Source organism: Octopus bimaculoides, chromosome 1 (genome assembly GCF_046866305.1).
Source record: "Octopus bimaculoides isolate indiv1 chromosome 1, ASM4686630v1, whole genome shotgun sequence".
Lineage (NCBI taxonomy): Eukaryota > Metazoa > Mollusca > Cephalopoda > Octopoda > Octopodidae > Octopus > Octopus bimaculoides.
The window spans coordinates 16,776,860-16,794,159 of NC_142928.1; the positions used below are offsets into that span (position 1 = coordinate 16,776,860).

At 34.0% G+C, this 17,300-nt stretch overlaps 1 protein-coding gene across 3 annotated transcripts in view; it reads right to left on the reverse strand.

Moving 5' to 3' along the window:
• LOC106876580 (glutamate receptor 4) overlaps window positions 1-17,300 on the reverse strand; it is a 735,993-nt gene that overhangs the window by 449,679 nt on the left and 269,014 nt on the right. For all 3 annotated transcript variants that reach the window (XM_014925186.3, XM_089348773.1, XM_089348776.1), the window contains exons 5-7: window positions 17,043-17,096; window positions 8,209-8,367; window positions 4,725-4,922 (exon numbers count right to left, since the gene is read on the reverse strand). In XM_014925186.3, the coding sequence (XP_014780672.1) occupies window positions 4,725-4,922; window positions 8,209-8,367; window positions 17,043-17,096 (411 nt within the window). The remainder of the gene's footprint in view (window positions 1-4,724; window positions 4,923-8,208; window positions 8,368-17,042; window positions 17,097-17,300) is intronic.

The following is a 17,300-nucleotide window of genomic DNA, read 5'->3' on the forward strand; positions in this document are numbered from 1 at the left end:
CAATATGTATTCTTATACACCATATCCGTAAATTTATATGTATACGTACACATCTACATACATAAATACGTACATACGTACATACTCACAAAAATCTTACACACACTCACCGCTATTTGACAAATTCTGGAATATATATGACCCTCGTTTATTACAAACTAGAATAAAAGACCGTCTAAAACTAGCTCTTAAATATTGTTAAATTCTTTAAACAAAAGATGGAGGTCCAATGTAGTCTTTAAGCCTGCTAGAAATAGCAACAAATTCTCAGAAATTCTTTCTCTTCAAACTTTTAAGTGAAAACTTTACTGGCTACTGCAGTTCCGGTTGCATAAAAGCGACATGATAGTCATGGGCTGTCATAAATAAATCTGATCCTAAACAACGGACATATCTATATACATCCTATAACATTTCATGACACACGGACAAATTGTATTTTAGAAGTTAAAAAATAGCAGAATAGTTCAGATCAATAGAACCAACCATTCCCAAATAGACAAAAAATGTTGTCTGTTGCCAAACAGTCAATACAAACTTCCTGTTCAAAACAAAATCATTTCTCTCAGTCATTTCTTGTAAAGATATTATATGCATTTCAATACCTCAAAATAGACATTTTAAGGATTTCCATTCACCCTCCTCATTCCCTCTCTCCCTCGCTTGGTCTCTGTTTATTCATCCCCAATTGTGTTTAATCTGTCACGCGCCCACTTACAAAGCCGCGTCTAGTAGTATAATAGTGATAGAATAAAGAAGTTTGATTTCCAACCATATGTTTATGGGTTCAGTCCCAGAGCAAGAGTCTTCTTTTATAGCTCCGGGGACGACTGCAGCCTTGTGAGTGGGTTTACAGGGCGGAACCTGAAAGAAACCCGAAGCGCGTGCGTGTGTGCTTGTGATTGTCCCCTACCACTGCTTAACAACCGGTGTTGGTGCCTTTACGCCCCCGTAATTTAACGGCTCGCTAAAAGTGACGATAGATTAAGTACAAGGCTGAAAATATAAGTAGTGGGCTCGATTCATTCAACTATAATTCTTCAAAGCTGCAGTCTTGTGTGTATATATATAACATGTATATGTAATATGTATATGTGTATATGTATTCGCCTTGCTAGACTGCTGAAATCTGCAAGTTTTTTTTCGTTCTCTCTTTGTTTATTTTCTCTTATTCCTTTCTGCTGATGAGCGTAGGCTTGAAACGTAAAAGACTTTTTCATTTTCCCGAGCGCCAAACTATTACACTTGCTTGTTACTCATACACCTGACTTCGTCTTTTGTTTTTCTATAAATTTCAACTACATATACAGGGTACGTAAGGTATTTGAGGACATAGCTTTTTGGAGTCATTGTTGCACTTTGATAACTCTGTATACTCCTTGTTTCAGAAAAAAATAATAATGGCAGACCCTCAGCTTATTCAAGAAATGAAGAAGCATGTTACTATTGTGTTTATAAAGGCTGAGAATAGAGATTTAGAAATATCTCGATTTTTAAATGCTGCTAAATCTTTCGTCTGCAAAGTTTGTAAGGAGCCAGATACTGAAGATGGAAACGTATCAGCAGTATCAAAGCATTAAAAAAAAACATTCTAGATACTCTGAAATCATCAGAACACCTGAATTTATCCGGCAACTTCGACAGACCATTTATTACAATCCTAGAAAGTCTATGAGGTCAATCGCCAAAGATTTTCATGTTTCAGAAAGAACCGTCAGAAATGTTGTCCACGAAGACATCAGATATGTCTTATAGGATGAGGAAAGGTCAATTTGTCAGAAAAACAAACGAAAATCACTACACCAGATCTAAAAGTCTCTTAAACAAACTGAAGAATCCAGCAGAAGATTTGATTTGGTTTTTTTCAAACGAGAAAAACTTCGACTAAGATCAAAAAGTTAACAGAAGAAATGACAGATGGTTATGTGCCGACCCTTCTGAAGTTCCAGGTATTACGCATACAAAATTTCCTGCATCTGTCATGGTTTTAAGGGTTGTCAGCAAGGAAAGACATGTGATGTCTCCTTACTTCTTTCCACAAGGCCTTAGGATTAACTACATTGAGGTCCTGGAAATAATTGTTAAACCCTGGATAGACTGTGTATGCAATAGAAGGCCGTATATGTTGCAGTAAGACTGTGCACAATCACACATAGCTCTAGTAACACAGGAATGGATGACTGAAAATTTTCATGATCACATAACCACTAACATTTGGCCTCCTAATTCCTCAGATCTCAATCCATTGGACTATTACAAGCTGATTGTTGTTGAGAGAGAGCTCAATGAACACGCCCATAAGATTCTTTGAAAGCTGCCATAGTCAGAGTAATGTCCAAAATGACCTTGATTCGAGCATGTAGATGATTTAGATCACATATAGAAGCACTGGTTGAAGCTGAAGGTGGCTTTATTGAATAACATTATAGAAGAAAAGATTTATTTCTATCCTCATAGCATATTTTGATAAATAAAATCATCTACTATTATTTATCTGGTTTTTTAATAAACATAAATCTGTCTTCAAATATCTTACGCACACAGTCTATATATATACATATATATATATATATATATATATATATATATATATATATATATATATATATATATATATATATATATATGATATATATATATATATATATATATATATATATATATATATATATATATATATATATGAATATATATATATATGAATATATATATATATATATATATATATATATATATATATATATATATATATATATATATATATATATATATATATATGAATATATATATATATATATATATATATATATATATATATATATATATATATATATATGAATATATATATATATATATATATATATATATATATATATATATATATATATATATATATATATATATATATATATATATATATATATATATATATATATATATGAATGTATATAGGTATGTACATATAAATAATCTGAAGAGACATTTCATAATTTGCTTAATTACGTCACACATTACACCTATTCCAATGAAAATAATAGCCGAATTATGTTATATGTACCAGTTCAATTTTGTAGGTTTTTATGCCGTCAGAAATTCGAAGTATAAACTAGAAATCTTAATTCACACACATTGTTGGAATCCAGCCATAATTGTAATTAAAACAAGTGAAAGTTGACGTAATAAACCAATTCATTAATCAACCTTCCAGTTTAGTTGCTTTTTGTTTCCATTTGTGCTGTGATTTTTTTTAACTGTGGAACCACTGAACTATAATACAAGAGTTTTCTTTGCAATTTTCTCAGACTGTTTCCTCTTTTTATTACAAATCTTTCCAATCAAGTTCCATTTATGCTTGAACAACTTCAATAATTTTCGTTTTCTTTTCCAAGACTATATATATACTGATGCAGACAAGCTATTTTCATTCATTTATGAAAACTTTGTTCTTACTGTATATTGTGCGTTGATTTCTTCTCAGAATTATTCCTCCATTTTAAACATTGGTTTCAAATGTAGATACAATGCCAGAAATGTATGGGGCAAGGATAATTCGATTAGATTGATCACAGTGTTCAACTGGTGCTTATTTCATCTATTCCGAAACAGTTAACGATACAGTCGACCCCGGCGACATTTGAACCCAGTACGTAAATTTGGAAGAAATGACGCGAAATATTTTTTCCGGCGCAGCAACGATCCTTATTTCTTTATTGCCCATAAGGGGATAAACATAGAAGGGACAAACAAGGACAGACAAAGGGATTCAGTTGATTACATCGACCCAAGTGCGTAACTGGTACTTAATTTATCGACCCCGAAAGGATGAAAGGCAAAGTCGACCTCGGCGGAATTTGAACTTAGAACGTACCGGCAGGCAAAATACCGCTAAGCATTTCGCCCGGCGCACCAACGATTCTGCCAGCTTTTTGCCTTTGCTCCATCTCAAATATTACTGTCTACATTATCACACGCCACAGTAAAATATATCTCTTCCTCTCTTCCTTCTTATTATTGAAAAGTAATTCCTGTTTAGAACTATACAAGTCAATCAACATTTCGCCAATATGCAATATCAGATAATAACTTTTCTCCGGACTTCAATTTCCAGGGGAAAATTTCATCTATAAATGCCCTATCTTAATTAGGAATCTTAGTTTGGTAGACTTTCAAAACTTTGCAATAACTATTCTAACTTAAATACATACATACATACATACATACATATATCGGAATAGAAAATCAAACTACATCACCATTTTTTTTTTTTCATTAAAATACTTTGTTTTTATTGATTCAGTATTCTAAACAGGAGCGGCTGTGTGGTAAAAAGCTTGCTTCCCAACCATATGGTTCCGGGTTCAGTCTCACTGCGGGGCACCTTAGGCAAGTGTCTTCAACTCGGGCCGACTAAAACCTTGTGACTGGATTTGGTAGGCGGAAACCGAAAGCCCGTCATATATATGTATATATGTGTGTGTGTGTGTGTGTGTGTGTGCAAAAATGTCTGTGCTTGTTCTCCACCATTGCTTGACAAACGATGTTAGTGTGTTTGCGTCCCCGTAAATTACCGGTTCGACAAAAGGGATCGATTGCATAAGTACCAGGCTTTAAAAAATAAGTCCTGGGATCGATTCTTTGACTAGCGTGACTGCAATCAAACGACAAAAAGAAAAGAAAATAATTTATTCCTAGAAATGTTTCATAATATTAGTAAAAAGACTTACCTGTTTGATGGCTTTCACAATTTTGTCCCCCAGCACCCACGACACCAAAGGGTAGGGTGTGCAGTGGACACTATTGGTATTATTCCACAGCCTACCCCTTCCACTAGCGCCTGAAAATACGTTCGAATCGTCGCGGTACATTATCTCCAAAGCGCTTAAAAGAGTACTAATGCTGTCGAATATCGCTACTTCATCATACTGAAGAACAACAAGAAAGCAAAATGTCATTACATCAATGTACGTATACATAGGCATCACACGCACACACACATGAACACACATGCTGTTACACACACACACAAATATACAACACACATACACTCAGGCACACGCGCTCACACAGTCACTCACATACTCTTACACACACAAACACACAAGCATACAACAACGCACATACACTCACACGCACGCACATTCACCTTAACGCACGCACACATACTGTTACACTCACACATATATACTTACACACACACTCACACACATGCTGTTACACACACAAACACAAGCATACAACACACATACACGCAGATACACACACTCACCAAAACACGCACACACACACACACACATATACACACATACACTCGCACGCACACATACTCGCGCACATACGCAAACTCACTAACAAGCACACACACATATACTTGCACGCACACATACTCACACACACACGCACACACGCACAAACACACACACATACACTCACACACAAAATACACATGCATACACACACACTCACAAACACACACGCATACACACACACGCATATACACTTACACACACATACACTAACACACCCACATTCACACACATACACATGTACTCACACATTCACACACACACACATGTACTCACACATTCACACACACACACGTCAAGAAAGAATTCTTAAACTAAAATTAATTATATTTTAAAATCTTTACAACGTGGATTACGCTAGTACGCGTTTTTGAAGAGCTGTACACAGCGAAAGTGTTTACACACAATTAGAAAATGTCCTTGCAATAGGTTCGCCTCACTTTTTAAACATTTCTTTGATATAAGTATCAATTCTTAATTTACGAAAGTTTTTTTTTTCTTTTACGAATATTGAAATTGTATCAAGAACATCTTTTTTAATATTGTACATGTACGTCTGTATTATATACACACATATATGCACATGCATAAATACTTATACGCATAAAATGTTGGTTAAGACGCAATGCATTGGAAAACAGATGAACGTACATTAATTACAACAGAAAAGGACTCTATGATTGGAATATATCATGGTTAATTGTGACATATTTGTATTTTTCAATAGTTTTTTTTGCAATATTTTCTCAGGAATGTTTCACAGATATATGTGTAAATAAACAAACTGATTCAAAATCCTTTTAACACTAGCATAAACTGATGCGGTCATTTGAGCCTTGGAATAAATGTTTTCCTTCTCCCTCCCTCAATCCTTTCGTTACCCCTCTCACGTCCACACCACAACATTCACCACCTCCACACTACATAGATTCAAATCCAGCTGTCCCAGTTTTCCGGTAACTTACACAGCTAAAGGATTCCATGACGGATGGTTTATTGCCCTATCGCTACCACTCACGGATGCCCTGATGATCCCGGACAATTCACTGGATTATCGTTATATTGCTTCATTTTTAATGTTTTGGATATTTTCCCATCTTTTGATAATAGCACTTAAATAATACTTATAAAATGACATATATGTAACAAGAAGAATAGCTAGTTGCAAAATCTCAAAAGATCACAGTAGGAACTATGCTTGTTAAGTAAAGTCAATCGCCACATCAGAGTGGCTGTTCCATTTTACTACTAGTTAACCTCGAGGAGAGCTTACGCCAGCTGGGTATCGGTGCGAGGCTGCACCCTTTATATACAATATATATTGCTAGCAGGGGGGAGCGAACCCCTACCATCCTCTAGCAGACAACAGGATCGCGCGACTGACTCAGTTTCGAGCTGGTTTACTCATCCTCAACTAGCTATTTTGCTTATTGCGAATCAGTGACCGATGGTCCCTTTGCTGGCGTTTTAAACATTTCTTTGATGTAATTATCAATTCTTAATTCACGAAAGTTTATTTTACAAATATTGATATTGTATCAAGAATTCTTTGGCATATCTTTTTTAATATGTGTACATGTGCGTGTGTATTACATACACACATATATGTCCATGCATACATATGCATATATATGACCGTGGCTCTAGCAACCAAGTGTACGCGACTGAAGATGAGCCAACCTGCTTGAAACTGAGTCAGTCTCGCGATCCTGTTGTCTGTTAGAGGACGCTAGGGGTTCACTCCTCCAGCTAGCAATATATATTGTATATGAAGGATACAACATCGCACCTAAAACCAGCTGGCGGAATATCTGCCTAGGGTTAAACTAGTAGTAACACGGAACAGCCACTTTAACTTATATATATAAACACAGATATTTGCAACAACGTAGCAAAAACTGAATTCTAAATATACAAAAATAGAATTGTTAAAATAGTACCAGATCAATCAATCAAGTACTGAAATGGATTCAATCAACTACAATAGGATTCTGTGGTCTCTATGATAATCTTGTCTGGTCAACTTCTCTCAATCTCTGCAGTGATATTTGCATTAAGAAATATCGGCCTGTGGTTAAGGCTTCGAGAACATCCATATGTTAGTGAGGGAAAATTTGCTACCTGAACAACTGCTTGTCGTCTATACAATATTATCTTAGTCTATACACTGATAGAACATTCCAGTGTTGTCTCACCATGTGCTGCCAAAATACCCTGAATCAAGACCGCTACTCTTTCCCCCGCCCACCCAACCATCCAGCTGCAAGCTAACTCTTGTGCATGACAGAGAGGTGATCCCAAATGATTGTCATTCTGAAAATGAGAAACCAGAATTATGCAGATGAATGACAGGGAAAAAGAATTTAGAATGAGGCCTGAAGGTGAACAATATGGGGAAAAGAGGAGAGACGAGTGAAGCAGATGGGGTTGAGTGGGTGTGGTATGAGATCAGCCAGCCTCGAAGAGCAATGTAACGGTAGCGGTAGGAAAGACAATGTGGAGAAACTAGTTTTTCCGAGGTACCAAAACATACAGTTGTTTCCTACTGCACTAAAGTCTACATAGTCTTATTTCACTGTGGATTTATGCAACTGACAGCTAACATTACTTACACTTGAAGGGCAAAAGCGAAACAGGTTCTGGTTTATCATATATCTGAATTATACTGTGGTATATAAATCATAATAAATATTTATTGCGGTATTGAAACAGTGGTTTACCGCACAAGGAAGACACTTATTGGTTTAGCACGCTTTAGAACATATAAACGACCTTCCACACAATTCAGACATAAAGTGGTTTACTGCGCTATTGAAACATCTAATCGCTTACCACACTACTAAATATCATAAAATGTTTTATCGTGCATCATAATTTGATTTTAAAAAATAAACATTTTACTTACTGACAGTTTTTGTCCTGCGCCAGACCAAAGGTCTGTATTTAACTGATTCCAATTGTGTTGTAACTGTTTTATTGATGGACTATTTCGATTTACAATTTGGAATCCAGTAATGGTCACTCCTCCGTAGGTGAAGTTTCTCAAATCAAGTTCTGCAATGCTCTGTTTAAATAGAATGAAAGGTTTGATTTAGCTCTGTAATCTTTGCAATTAAAGTTGTTGTTTATAATTCAGATGTTTCGAGAATTCATGATCAAAGTCAATAACTCACTGATCAAATTTTCAGTTCACATAATCTGCTTTTGATATTGAATCTGATATTTTGATACTACGGTGAACTTCATCAACTGTACAGTTACCAAAATAAACATGATATCTATTTTCTTGAAAGTAAACAGAAATTTATTGTTTCTATGATTTGTGATTGGTTTCATGATGGATACGTTTTTTACCAATTATGGGTAAAGTTTGATAATTTCAGTTCTTTTAAATCCAAGTTAATTAATATGTTCCACCGTTGTCCTTGGTGAAAGGCAGGAAATGAATACTCCCTATTGAAACATCCAGTCGCTTACCACACTACTAAATATCATAAAATGTTTTATCGTGCATCATAATTTGATGAAGTTTTTGGGTTCGTGGGCCTTGTCAAAACGGTATGATGCTTTATTTGAACTAATCAAAGCAATATTGAGTTCATCACACTTCTGCCTTCATAATTCACTATGCTTTCAAAATAAACCACATATTAGGACAAGTCTAACATTTTGTGAGCAAGTATTACAATGATTTCACTGTATTTTATTAAGCTGTATATGATATCCATCAAGTTAATGCTAACCTTGTTTGTGATTTCAATCGGAACTAAATATAACAATATCAAACACATTTTATTATACATATGCCAAAAATACATACAGACATAGTTTTATTCCTTTTCCTGGTTTCAGCCAGAGGCTGAGGCCATGTTAGAGAATCGCCAAGTCTAATAGTTCGTCTATATTGCTAAGTGCAATATTAGACGTGAAACGAAGAGTAACATTCTGACCGGTCATAACCAGCGACCACATTATATATATATATATATATATATATATATATATATATATATATGCATTTATGTAGGTATGTATACACACACACACAGAGCCGTACATGCAAATACAACTAGAGAACTCAGTTCTATATTTAAGAGAGGAGGAATTATGTACATTATTTACACTATTTACATTATTTACATTCGACGAATATTTGTCCTCATCTTATTTGTTATTAACACAACGTTTCGGCTGATATCCCTCCAGCCTTCTTCAGGTGTCTTGGGGAAATTTCGAACCTGGGTTCTCATTCCTAAGGTATTCTTCGATGTTGTTGTTATTATTATCCTTATTATTTTTTTTATCATTATTAATATTATTATTATTATTATTATTATTATTATTATTATTATGATTATTATTATTATTATTATTATTATTATCATCATCATTATTGTTCAGGTCACTGCTTGGAATCGAACTCGGAATTTTGGTGTTAGTAGCCCGCGCTCTTAACCACTACGCCTTAGGAATGAGAACCCAGGTTCGAAATTTCCCAAGACACCTGAAGAAAGCTGGAGGGTATATCAGCCGAAACGTTGTGTGTTAACAACAAACAAGATGAGGACAAATACCCGTCGAATGTAAATAATGTAAATAATATAAATAACGAACTAGACAACTGTTAGAGATATGTTGTACGTCATTAACGCTTGAAGTTGCAAGGGTCGTAAAATATCATTTGTACTATTTCTGAGTGTTAGGGTGTCAATCTAAGTGTTTGCCGTGTGCCCATAACATGTACCGAGAGTGATAAAAATCAAACATCCAGTCAACATCATGGTGTTTGGAGTGATCACTAGTGATGGCGATGCTATGCCTCCTTTCATCTTCCCACAGAGCCTTAGACTCAAAATGGAGGCCTAAATCAAGGGCTTCGAGGATGTGCAGTGCCTGCCAGGATCAAGAGGGTGGCTGCTGGAAGACCCTACTTTACGCTAAAGAGTAAATGTATTCAATATAATCACGATTTGCTTGAACCACGGCTTCCAGACGACTTCGAAATCTCTTGTTAGTTATTTGCTTTTTGTTACTTATTTCTCTTTTGTTCACCTAACTTCGAGTTGTTTAGACAATACTAGACAGACTTGGTGCCTCGAATTAAGTACCTAATTAAACTGAATCTTAATTAATTCTTATATATATATATATATATATATCTTTTTTTTTTTAACATTTTTAGAAAGGTTCTTATTCTACATGAAACATTTCTACTTGAACTTTAGATAATAGTTTAAATATGAAGTATCTCGATACAGTAATAGACAGTGTTTATTAACTGAAGAGATAAAGCTTCGACTTTCATTTCCCGGGTGTTTTTTGGTCATTAGATTAGTTTTTAGATTATCTAATTCATTTTCAAATCTTGATAGAAAAATGTGTTAAATTGGATTAGGGAAACTGTGTGGACATCAGAAAAAAGATTTTAATTTAGATTTCATTTCCAGTAAGTACAAACTTGAAATATTTTTAAAGGAATAAATAATTTAATGAGAAAAAGGCAATTTTTAATATAATAGAGAAACTTTTCAATGTAAAAAAAAAATGTTAAATAAATTCCAAAAGTGTAAAATCAATGTTGAATACCGGCTGCAGCTGGTCGAATTAGTAGTACGATACACTATCGGCAAAACATAGACTATCCACCGCTGAATACCACGACTGTTGTTATCTTCTCAAAAACTGATCACCTACTTTTCTTTTAAGCGAGACGTAATTATATGGTAAGGGCAATGATATGCCATCTACAACATTCAAAATTACCAAAATTGTGGCGACACTCATACAAGTGTATCTAACACTATGTTTTCTACTTAAAATACATTAATTCTATGTTCTATGGTATGTGTATTGCATTTCGTGTAAAGTTTATAATGTGGTATGCATTGCCGAAGCAAAATTTGAAATGAGTAATAATTTTCATTAACACCTTCACGTGTTAATATACAACGGACGGAAGAATTGCAAGGTGGTCGTAAATAGAGTCACAAGAAAGAAGGCACAGTCTGTCCATTGTACACACTCATCGTTACTTGCCACTTTTCGGGTCTTCTAGATACTAATACCTCTCATATATATATATATATATATATATACATATATATTTTTTTTTCATTTCAAAGTTTCAACTCAGAGCTGCGGCCATGCTGATGCACCACCGTGTTGCTACACTGTTATTACAGGAGCCTCTTACAATATGTGGCACTTGGTGAAGAATGGAGTTTGATTTAGCAACTCTCATTTGCACCTCCTGCCGCGAGGTAGGTTCATCTGGGACGCTCGATAGGAAGAGGTCCAGCTTTGATTTAAAAACTCCTACATCTACTTTGTGCAGATTCCTCAGGCTCTTTGGGAGAATATTAAAAAGCTGTGGGCCCCTGAATCCCAAGCTGTTGCAGTAACTGGTCCTGAAGCGCGATGGCATTGCTGGGATCTTTGGCACTATGCAGTGCCGTCGCGTTCTGGCATTGGTGTAGCTTTCAATGCCAAAATTTGGCACAATTCCTTCCAGGATCTTCCAGATAAGCCCGGTTTCACCCGGTCTGTTTGTATGATGTGGCTGTGATCGTTTTCGGTTAGGCATAATCTATAACACTGTTTCTCAACCTTATCATTTCGGGTTCCTTGTTTTGATTGGTACCTCCAGCTGTATGAAAATTTCCTGATCCCCTACCGTGTCAGAAAACAGCTTAAGGAGTTGTGAAGAACGAATTTGCAAGTAGTCTGTTTCTGAGAGCTATTCTATTGGACTTCTGTCTAATCATTAAAACATTGATTTAATTATGAACATAGAAGGAAATTATGCATTAATCCCTATTTTTGTAAGCAGTTGTATCCATAAACATGTTATTTGCAGAGAGCAGAAATTGAAAGAAGATATATGAAATGGACGTGTGTGTGTGCGTGTGTGTGTGTGTGTGTGTGTGTGTGTGTGTGTGTGTGTGTGTGTGTGTGTGTGAGTATATGTGTGTGTTCATGTGTGTGCGTGCGTGCGTGCGTGTGTGTGTGTGTGTGGGTGTGCATGCGTGCGTGCTTGCGAGTGTGTATGTGAGAGAGAAAGAAATGCAAATATGTGAATGAAAATTAAGTTCAGACCTCTACCTGGGAGCTAGACCTGGTAGAAAAGCAGCCAAATCTCCCTCAAAACACTCTACTGTCTTAATCTGATAATTCTGCCTATTATGTAGTTTGAATGATAAACTGTAACTAAAGATTAAGATTATTAACCCCATACATACATACATATATATATATATATATATATATATATATATGTGTATATATATATATATATATATATATATATATATATATATATATATATATATATATATATTTATATATATATATATATATATATATATATATATATATATATATATATATATATATATATATATATATATATATATATATATATATATATATATATATATATATATATATATATATATATGTATATTAAATCAAAATCTGGATATCCTGTTGCTTAGTTTGATTTGATTCACCATATTTTGAGTTGTACGGATAATAGCGCACTAATTTTGGGTGTTTCAACTTAAGTATCTAATTTAGCTGAAACTCAAATACACACACACACACACACACACACATATATATATATAAATATATGTATATGTTTGCACGTCTGTTTTTGTCCTCCCACCATTGCTTGACAACCGATGACGGTGTGTTTACATCCCTAGTAACAGCGGTTCGGCAAAATAGACCGATAGAATAAGCACTAGGCTTACAAATAATAAGTTCTGGAGTCAATTTGTTCGCCTAAAGGCGGCTCCAGCATGCCCGCAGTCAAATGGCTGAAACAACTAAGAGAGTATAAGAATTATATATATATATATATATATATATATATATATATATATATATATATATCAGATTGCGGTGAATAAATTGTCGTCTATATTACGCAATGTATATGTGTATAGGTATGTGTGTGTCTGTTCACACGCGTGCATTGCAAGATGAAAAACTTTACGGCCGTTCCCATGACTTTTACATTTCTGATCCGTGAACGGCAACATATATTAGAGCCAGTATGACCAGGATAGAAAGATTCAACCGCAAGAAATTGCGAAATTCTTTCATTATACAATTGGATCTTAATTCGATTTGATAGGGAGACGGGCATATTCTTCTGTTTAGTATATGATTGGTTTCACATTGTACTTCAAACCTCATTAATGACAAAAATGTATTGAAATCTATGCAATAGAAATGTTAATGATTCATAAAAGTATAAATCTATAATGTATATACGAAATATATCGAATATAAACAATGCTGATGATAAAATTATGTTCATTCTTCATATTTAAAACTTTATTTGCTTGCACCCATCTATCTGTCTATCTACCTATCAATCTACCTATTTATCTATCTATCTTTCGTTCTCTCTCTCTCTCTCTCTCTCTCTCTCTGTGTCTATATATATATATATATATATATATATATATATATATATATACATACATACATACACAAACATACACACACATACATACACCTACATATATGCATACATACGTATGACCAAACTCAAATACGCGCATGAACACCAACATATTTGTCATATTTTATCACACATTTTTCCTTAGAAACATTTCTGTATGGGTTCTATACTTATCATATATCTAGGTGTTTTTCTTATCTATATTGCCCTATCATATTCGTCAGTTAATTCCATTTATTTCCATTCATCGCTCATCCAGTTCCATCGAAATAAGTAAGATAACATTTTTTCCATGTTTTATAGTATACATTAGAACAGGTTTTAATTATTCATTGAACGTGCATCCGTGTAAATCAATATATGTGTACAGATGCGTGCCTGTGGAAAAGCGTGTATGTGTGCGCAGATAAGGGGAAGGGACGTGTGTGCTTACATATGTGTAGATAGAAAATATTCAAAACGTGATTGTGAAGAAGAAGAAGAAGAAGAAGAAGAAGAAGAAGAAGAAGAAGAAGAAGAAGAAGAAGAAGAAGAAGAAGAAGAAGAAGAAGAAGAAGAAGAAGAAGAAGAAGAAGAAGAAGAAGAAGAAGAAGAAGAAGAATACATATTTTCATAATTTTATGAATTATATATATTTTTTATATATTTTCAGGAATTTTCATGAGATATTTTTTTGTAAATTCATCGCTTCAATCATTTTTTTAATGTATATTCTAGTTAATATCGATGTGAAAAGTGGAAGATGCACATTTTAAGATGAACTACTCAATAACATAGAGTGGGAATATCTATTTAATCGCTGGTGGCGCTTACGACACTCGATAACAATCTTTTGTTTGTTTCTCGTGAAACCGTGGAGGAGAAGTTGCTCAAGAGATGATAGCTTATTTGTTATGAAAAAATAAATTATACATACATATATATATATATATATATATATATATATATATATATATATATATATATATATATATAAATATATATATACATGTGTGTGTGTGTGTTATATACATACATACATACATACATACTGGCATTAATACCCGCCGTTGATTGGGTAGTTACTTTTACTCTTTCTCGAGAGCCACATTCAAAGTACTATTATATATATAATTTACTCCTCCTGTATGTGTGTATTTTATAAGAGAAATACATGTAAGAATTAAAGTAGAAATAAGATTAGTTTCATATACGAACTTTTGCTTGTTTATTATATGACAATAATAAGTGAGTCGTGATCGACTTCATTTAAATAAGTACTTTACTAATTCTTGAATGTAATGACAGTAATGGCAAATTCAGTTAGTGAAATATTCATGTTACATTAAGAGTGAATATTTCTTTATAAACTATGTTGTATTTTTTTTTGTTTTATTTCGGTGTGCATAAGGAAAGAGATTTGCTTTTGCTCCCACACGTGATGCTGCTACATGAAGTTGGCCATGTAAAAAGTATGGTTGTTCAAGTTGCAATCCAGAAAATTTTAGTGATTGGCCCTCACTTTTATTAATGCTCATGGCCAAATAAACGCTTAAATTGGAATGGGACATTAGATGGTATAACTGGTAAGCGAGGAATGAAGACAGTCTCACCTTTACTACAACCAGTAAGAATATTTGCCTCAATGCAATTCCTCCTAGGTTTGCGCAAAATTAATCTTGCACCATTGCATATTAGGAGTCCCTTTTTCGGCTGAAGACAATGAGGAGCTGTACCTGGGAGCTCAGGTGAGTTCAAAAATTCCATGAAATACTATCCTGATCATCAACAACACTGTCAAATGAATTATAAGTGAATACTTCTCCCGGAAATTTATTCAATAGCATATTATTAATGCTATTTACAGGAACATTCTTTTGGAGCCAGGATATCTCACTCACAGATCCAATCTGTATTGTTGTAATTATGAAGAAGATTCGGAAAGATTTCAGCATCCATATCACCGACTGAATCATCTGCATTAGATATTGAGCTGAGTGTAAGAAACTGTTCTTCATCAATTGCAACTCTCTCTTCACCGAGTTTCAGAAGCTGCTGTGCAAATTGTCACCTGATTGATCTTTTGAAAGCCTCGATCTCATATTTGTCGAAAGTTGAAGTGTTTTCGCAACGTTGATCAGGTAGAAGCGTCAGAAGATTATCATTTATGTACATGGTGAGTTCCTCCATATCATAGGTAGTTTCCATTTTAGTGGACAGACTGTTAAGATCTCCTTTATTAGTTAGTGGGAGACCTAAATTTTTGTTTAGGCTCACCCCACATCGAAATAATTTGATCTATTTACATCAACGCCACATTGTATATAGCATCAGTGAAGCCAATATCTTGTTTTATATATATCTATATATACACTAAAATACATATTGCTTAGCACCTAAATTTCTTCTCTGCAAACTAGCCTACCATATAGTCTCATCATCTATTTTACCAACAAATGACAGTCCCTGAGATACACAAGTTCGATCGGTCGATATTATGAACCTCACCCATTTGTTTCTAACTGTTAACTGTAAAGTAATTTGCACTTTCACCACTCTGGTATTTAGCTCGTAAATTAGTGAAATTTAATTGACAATCTCGGCAAACTTTACAAGAGTCCGCAAGAGTCATTTTCTTTCATTAAAAATCAAATCATTAACAATGAAGTAAAACAATAGATAAATGAATAAAACAAAACGCAAAAGAAAATGAATATAAAAATCCATTATGTTTTAAAACGAACAATAACTAATATTATTCATGCATTTTATAAAATCATTTACTAAAGGTTTCTTCAAGCTTGTAAATCTTTAAAATTCGATAAAGCAGCCCTCAACTTTTGACAGCTCACATCAGAGCAATTTACAGCAAGTGAAAATTATCGTTGATGCTCTCATGAAATGCTAAATTGTTTTTGCATTATTACACCAATTTACTTTATTTAAATGAAGTTGTATTAAGTTGTATTTCAGGCGAACGTTGAAGTTAACTTGTAGTAGTAGAAGCCGTAATTTTGGGTGTTGATGTTGCTGCTGCTGGTGCTGGTGTTGTTAATTCATTTAAATTTTTATTTTTTTGTTTTATTTCTTTCTTTCACTGTGGCAGATTCGACAACCTGTCTAATGCAGCTTCTTTCGCCAGCCAAGTGGGTTGTGGATGTCAAAATATGATTCGAATAGACGGGATTTGAAGAAAGAGCGAAATTAAGACGAAAATGTAATGCTTGTTATAGAGCTAACTATAATACACAACCATGTAGAATGTATATGAAAGTTTTTCTACTCACCAACCCACCGAGAATATAATGGTAATGGTCTTTGTTCATTCCGACATCCATAATCTGCAGAAGAAAATAAATTGGCAAAGTTAAATAAAGCTGACGTCTGTCAATTTTTTTATTTTTTATTTTTAACATTTCAGGAATTTCAATTAAGTATTTAAATAGTTTCCAATTCTGCTAATCTTTTAAAATTTAAAATCTTAACAAGACTAAAGTTGCAACTGTTTTAATAAGAAATGCTTTGCAAATGTTATGTTTACATGC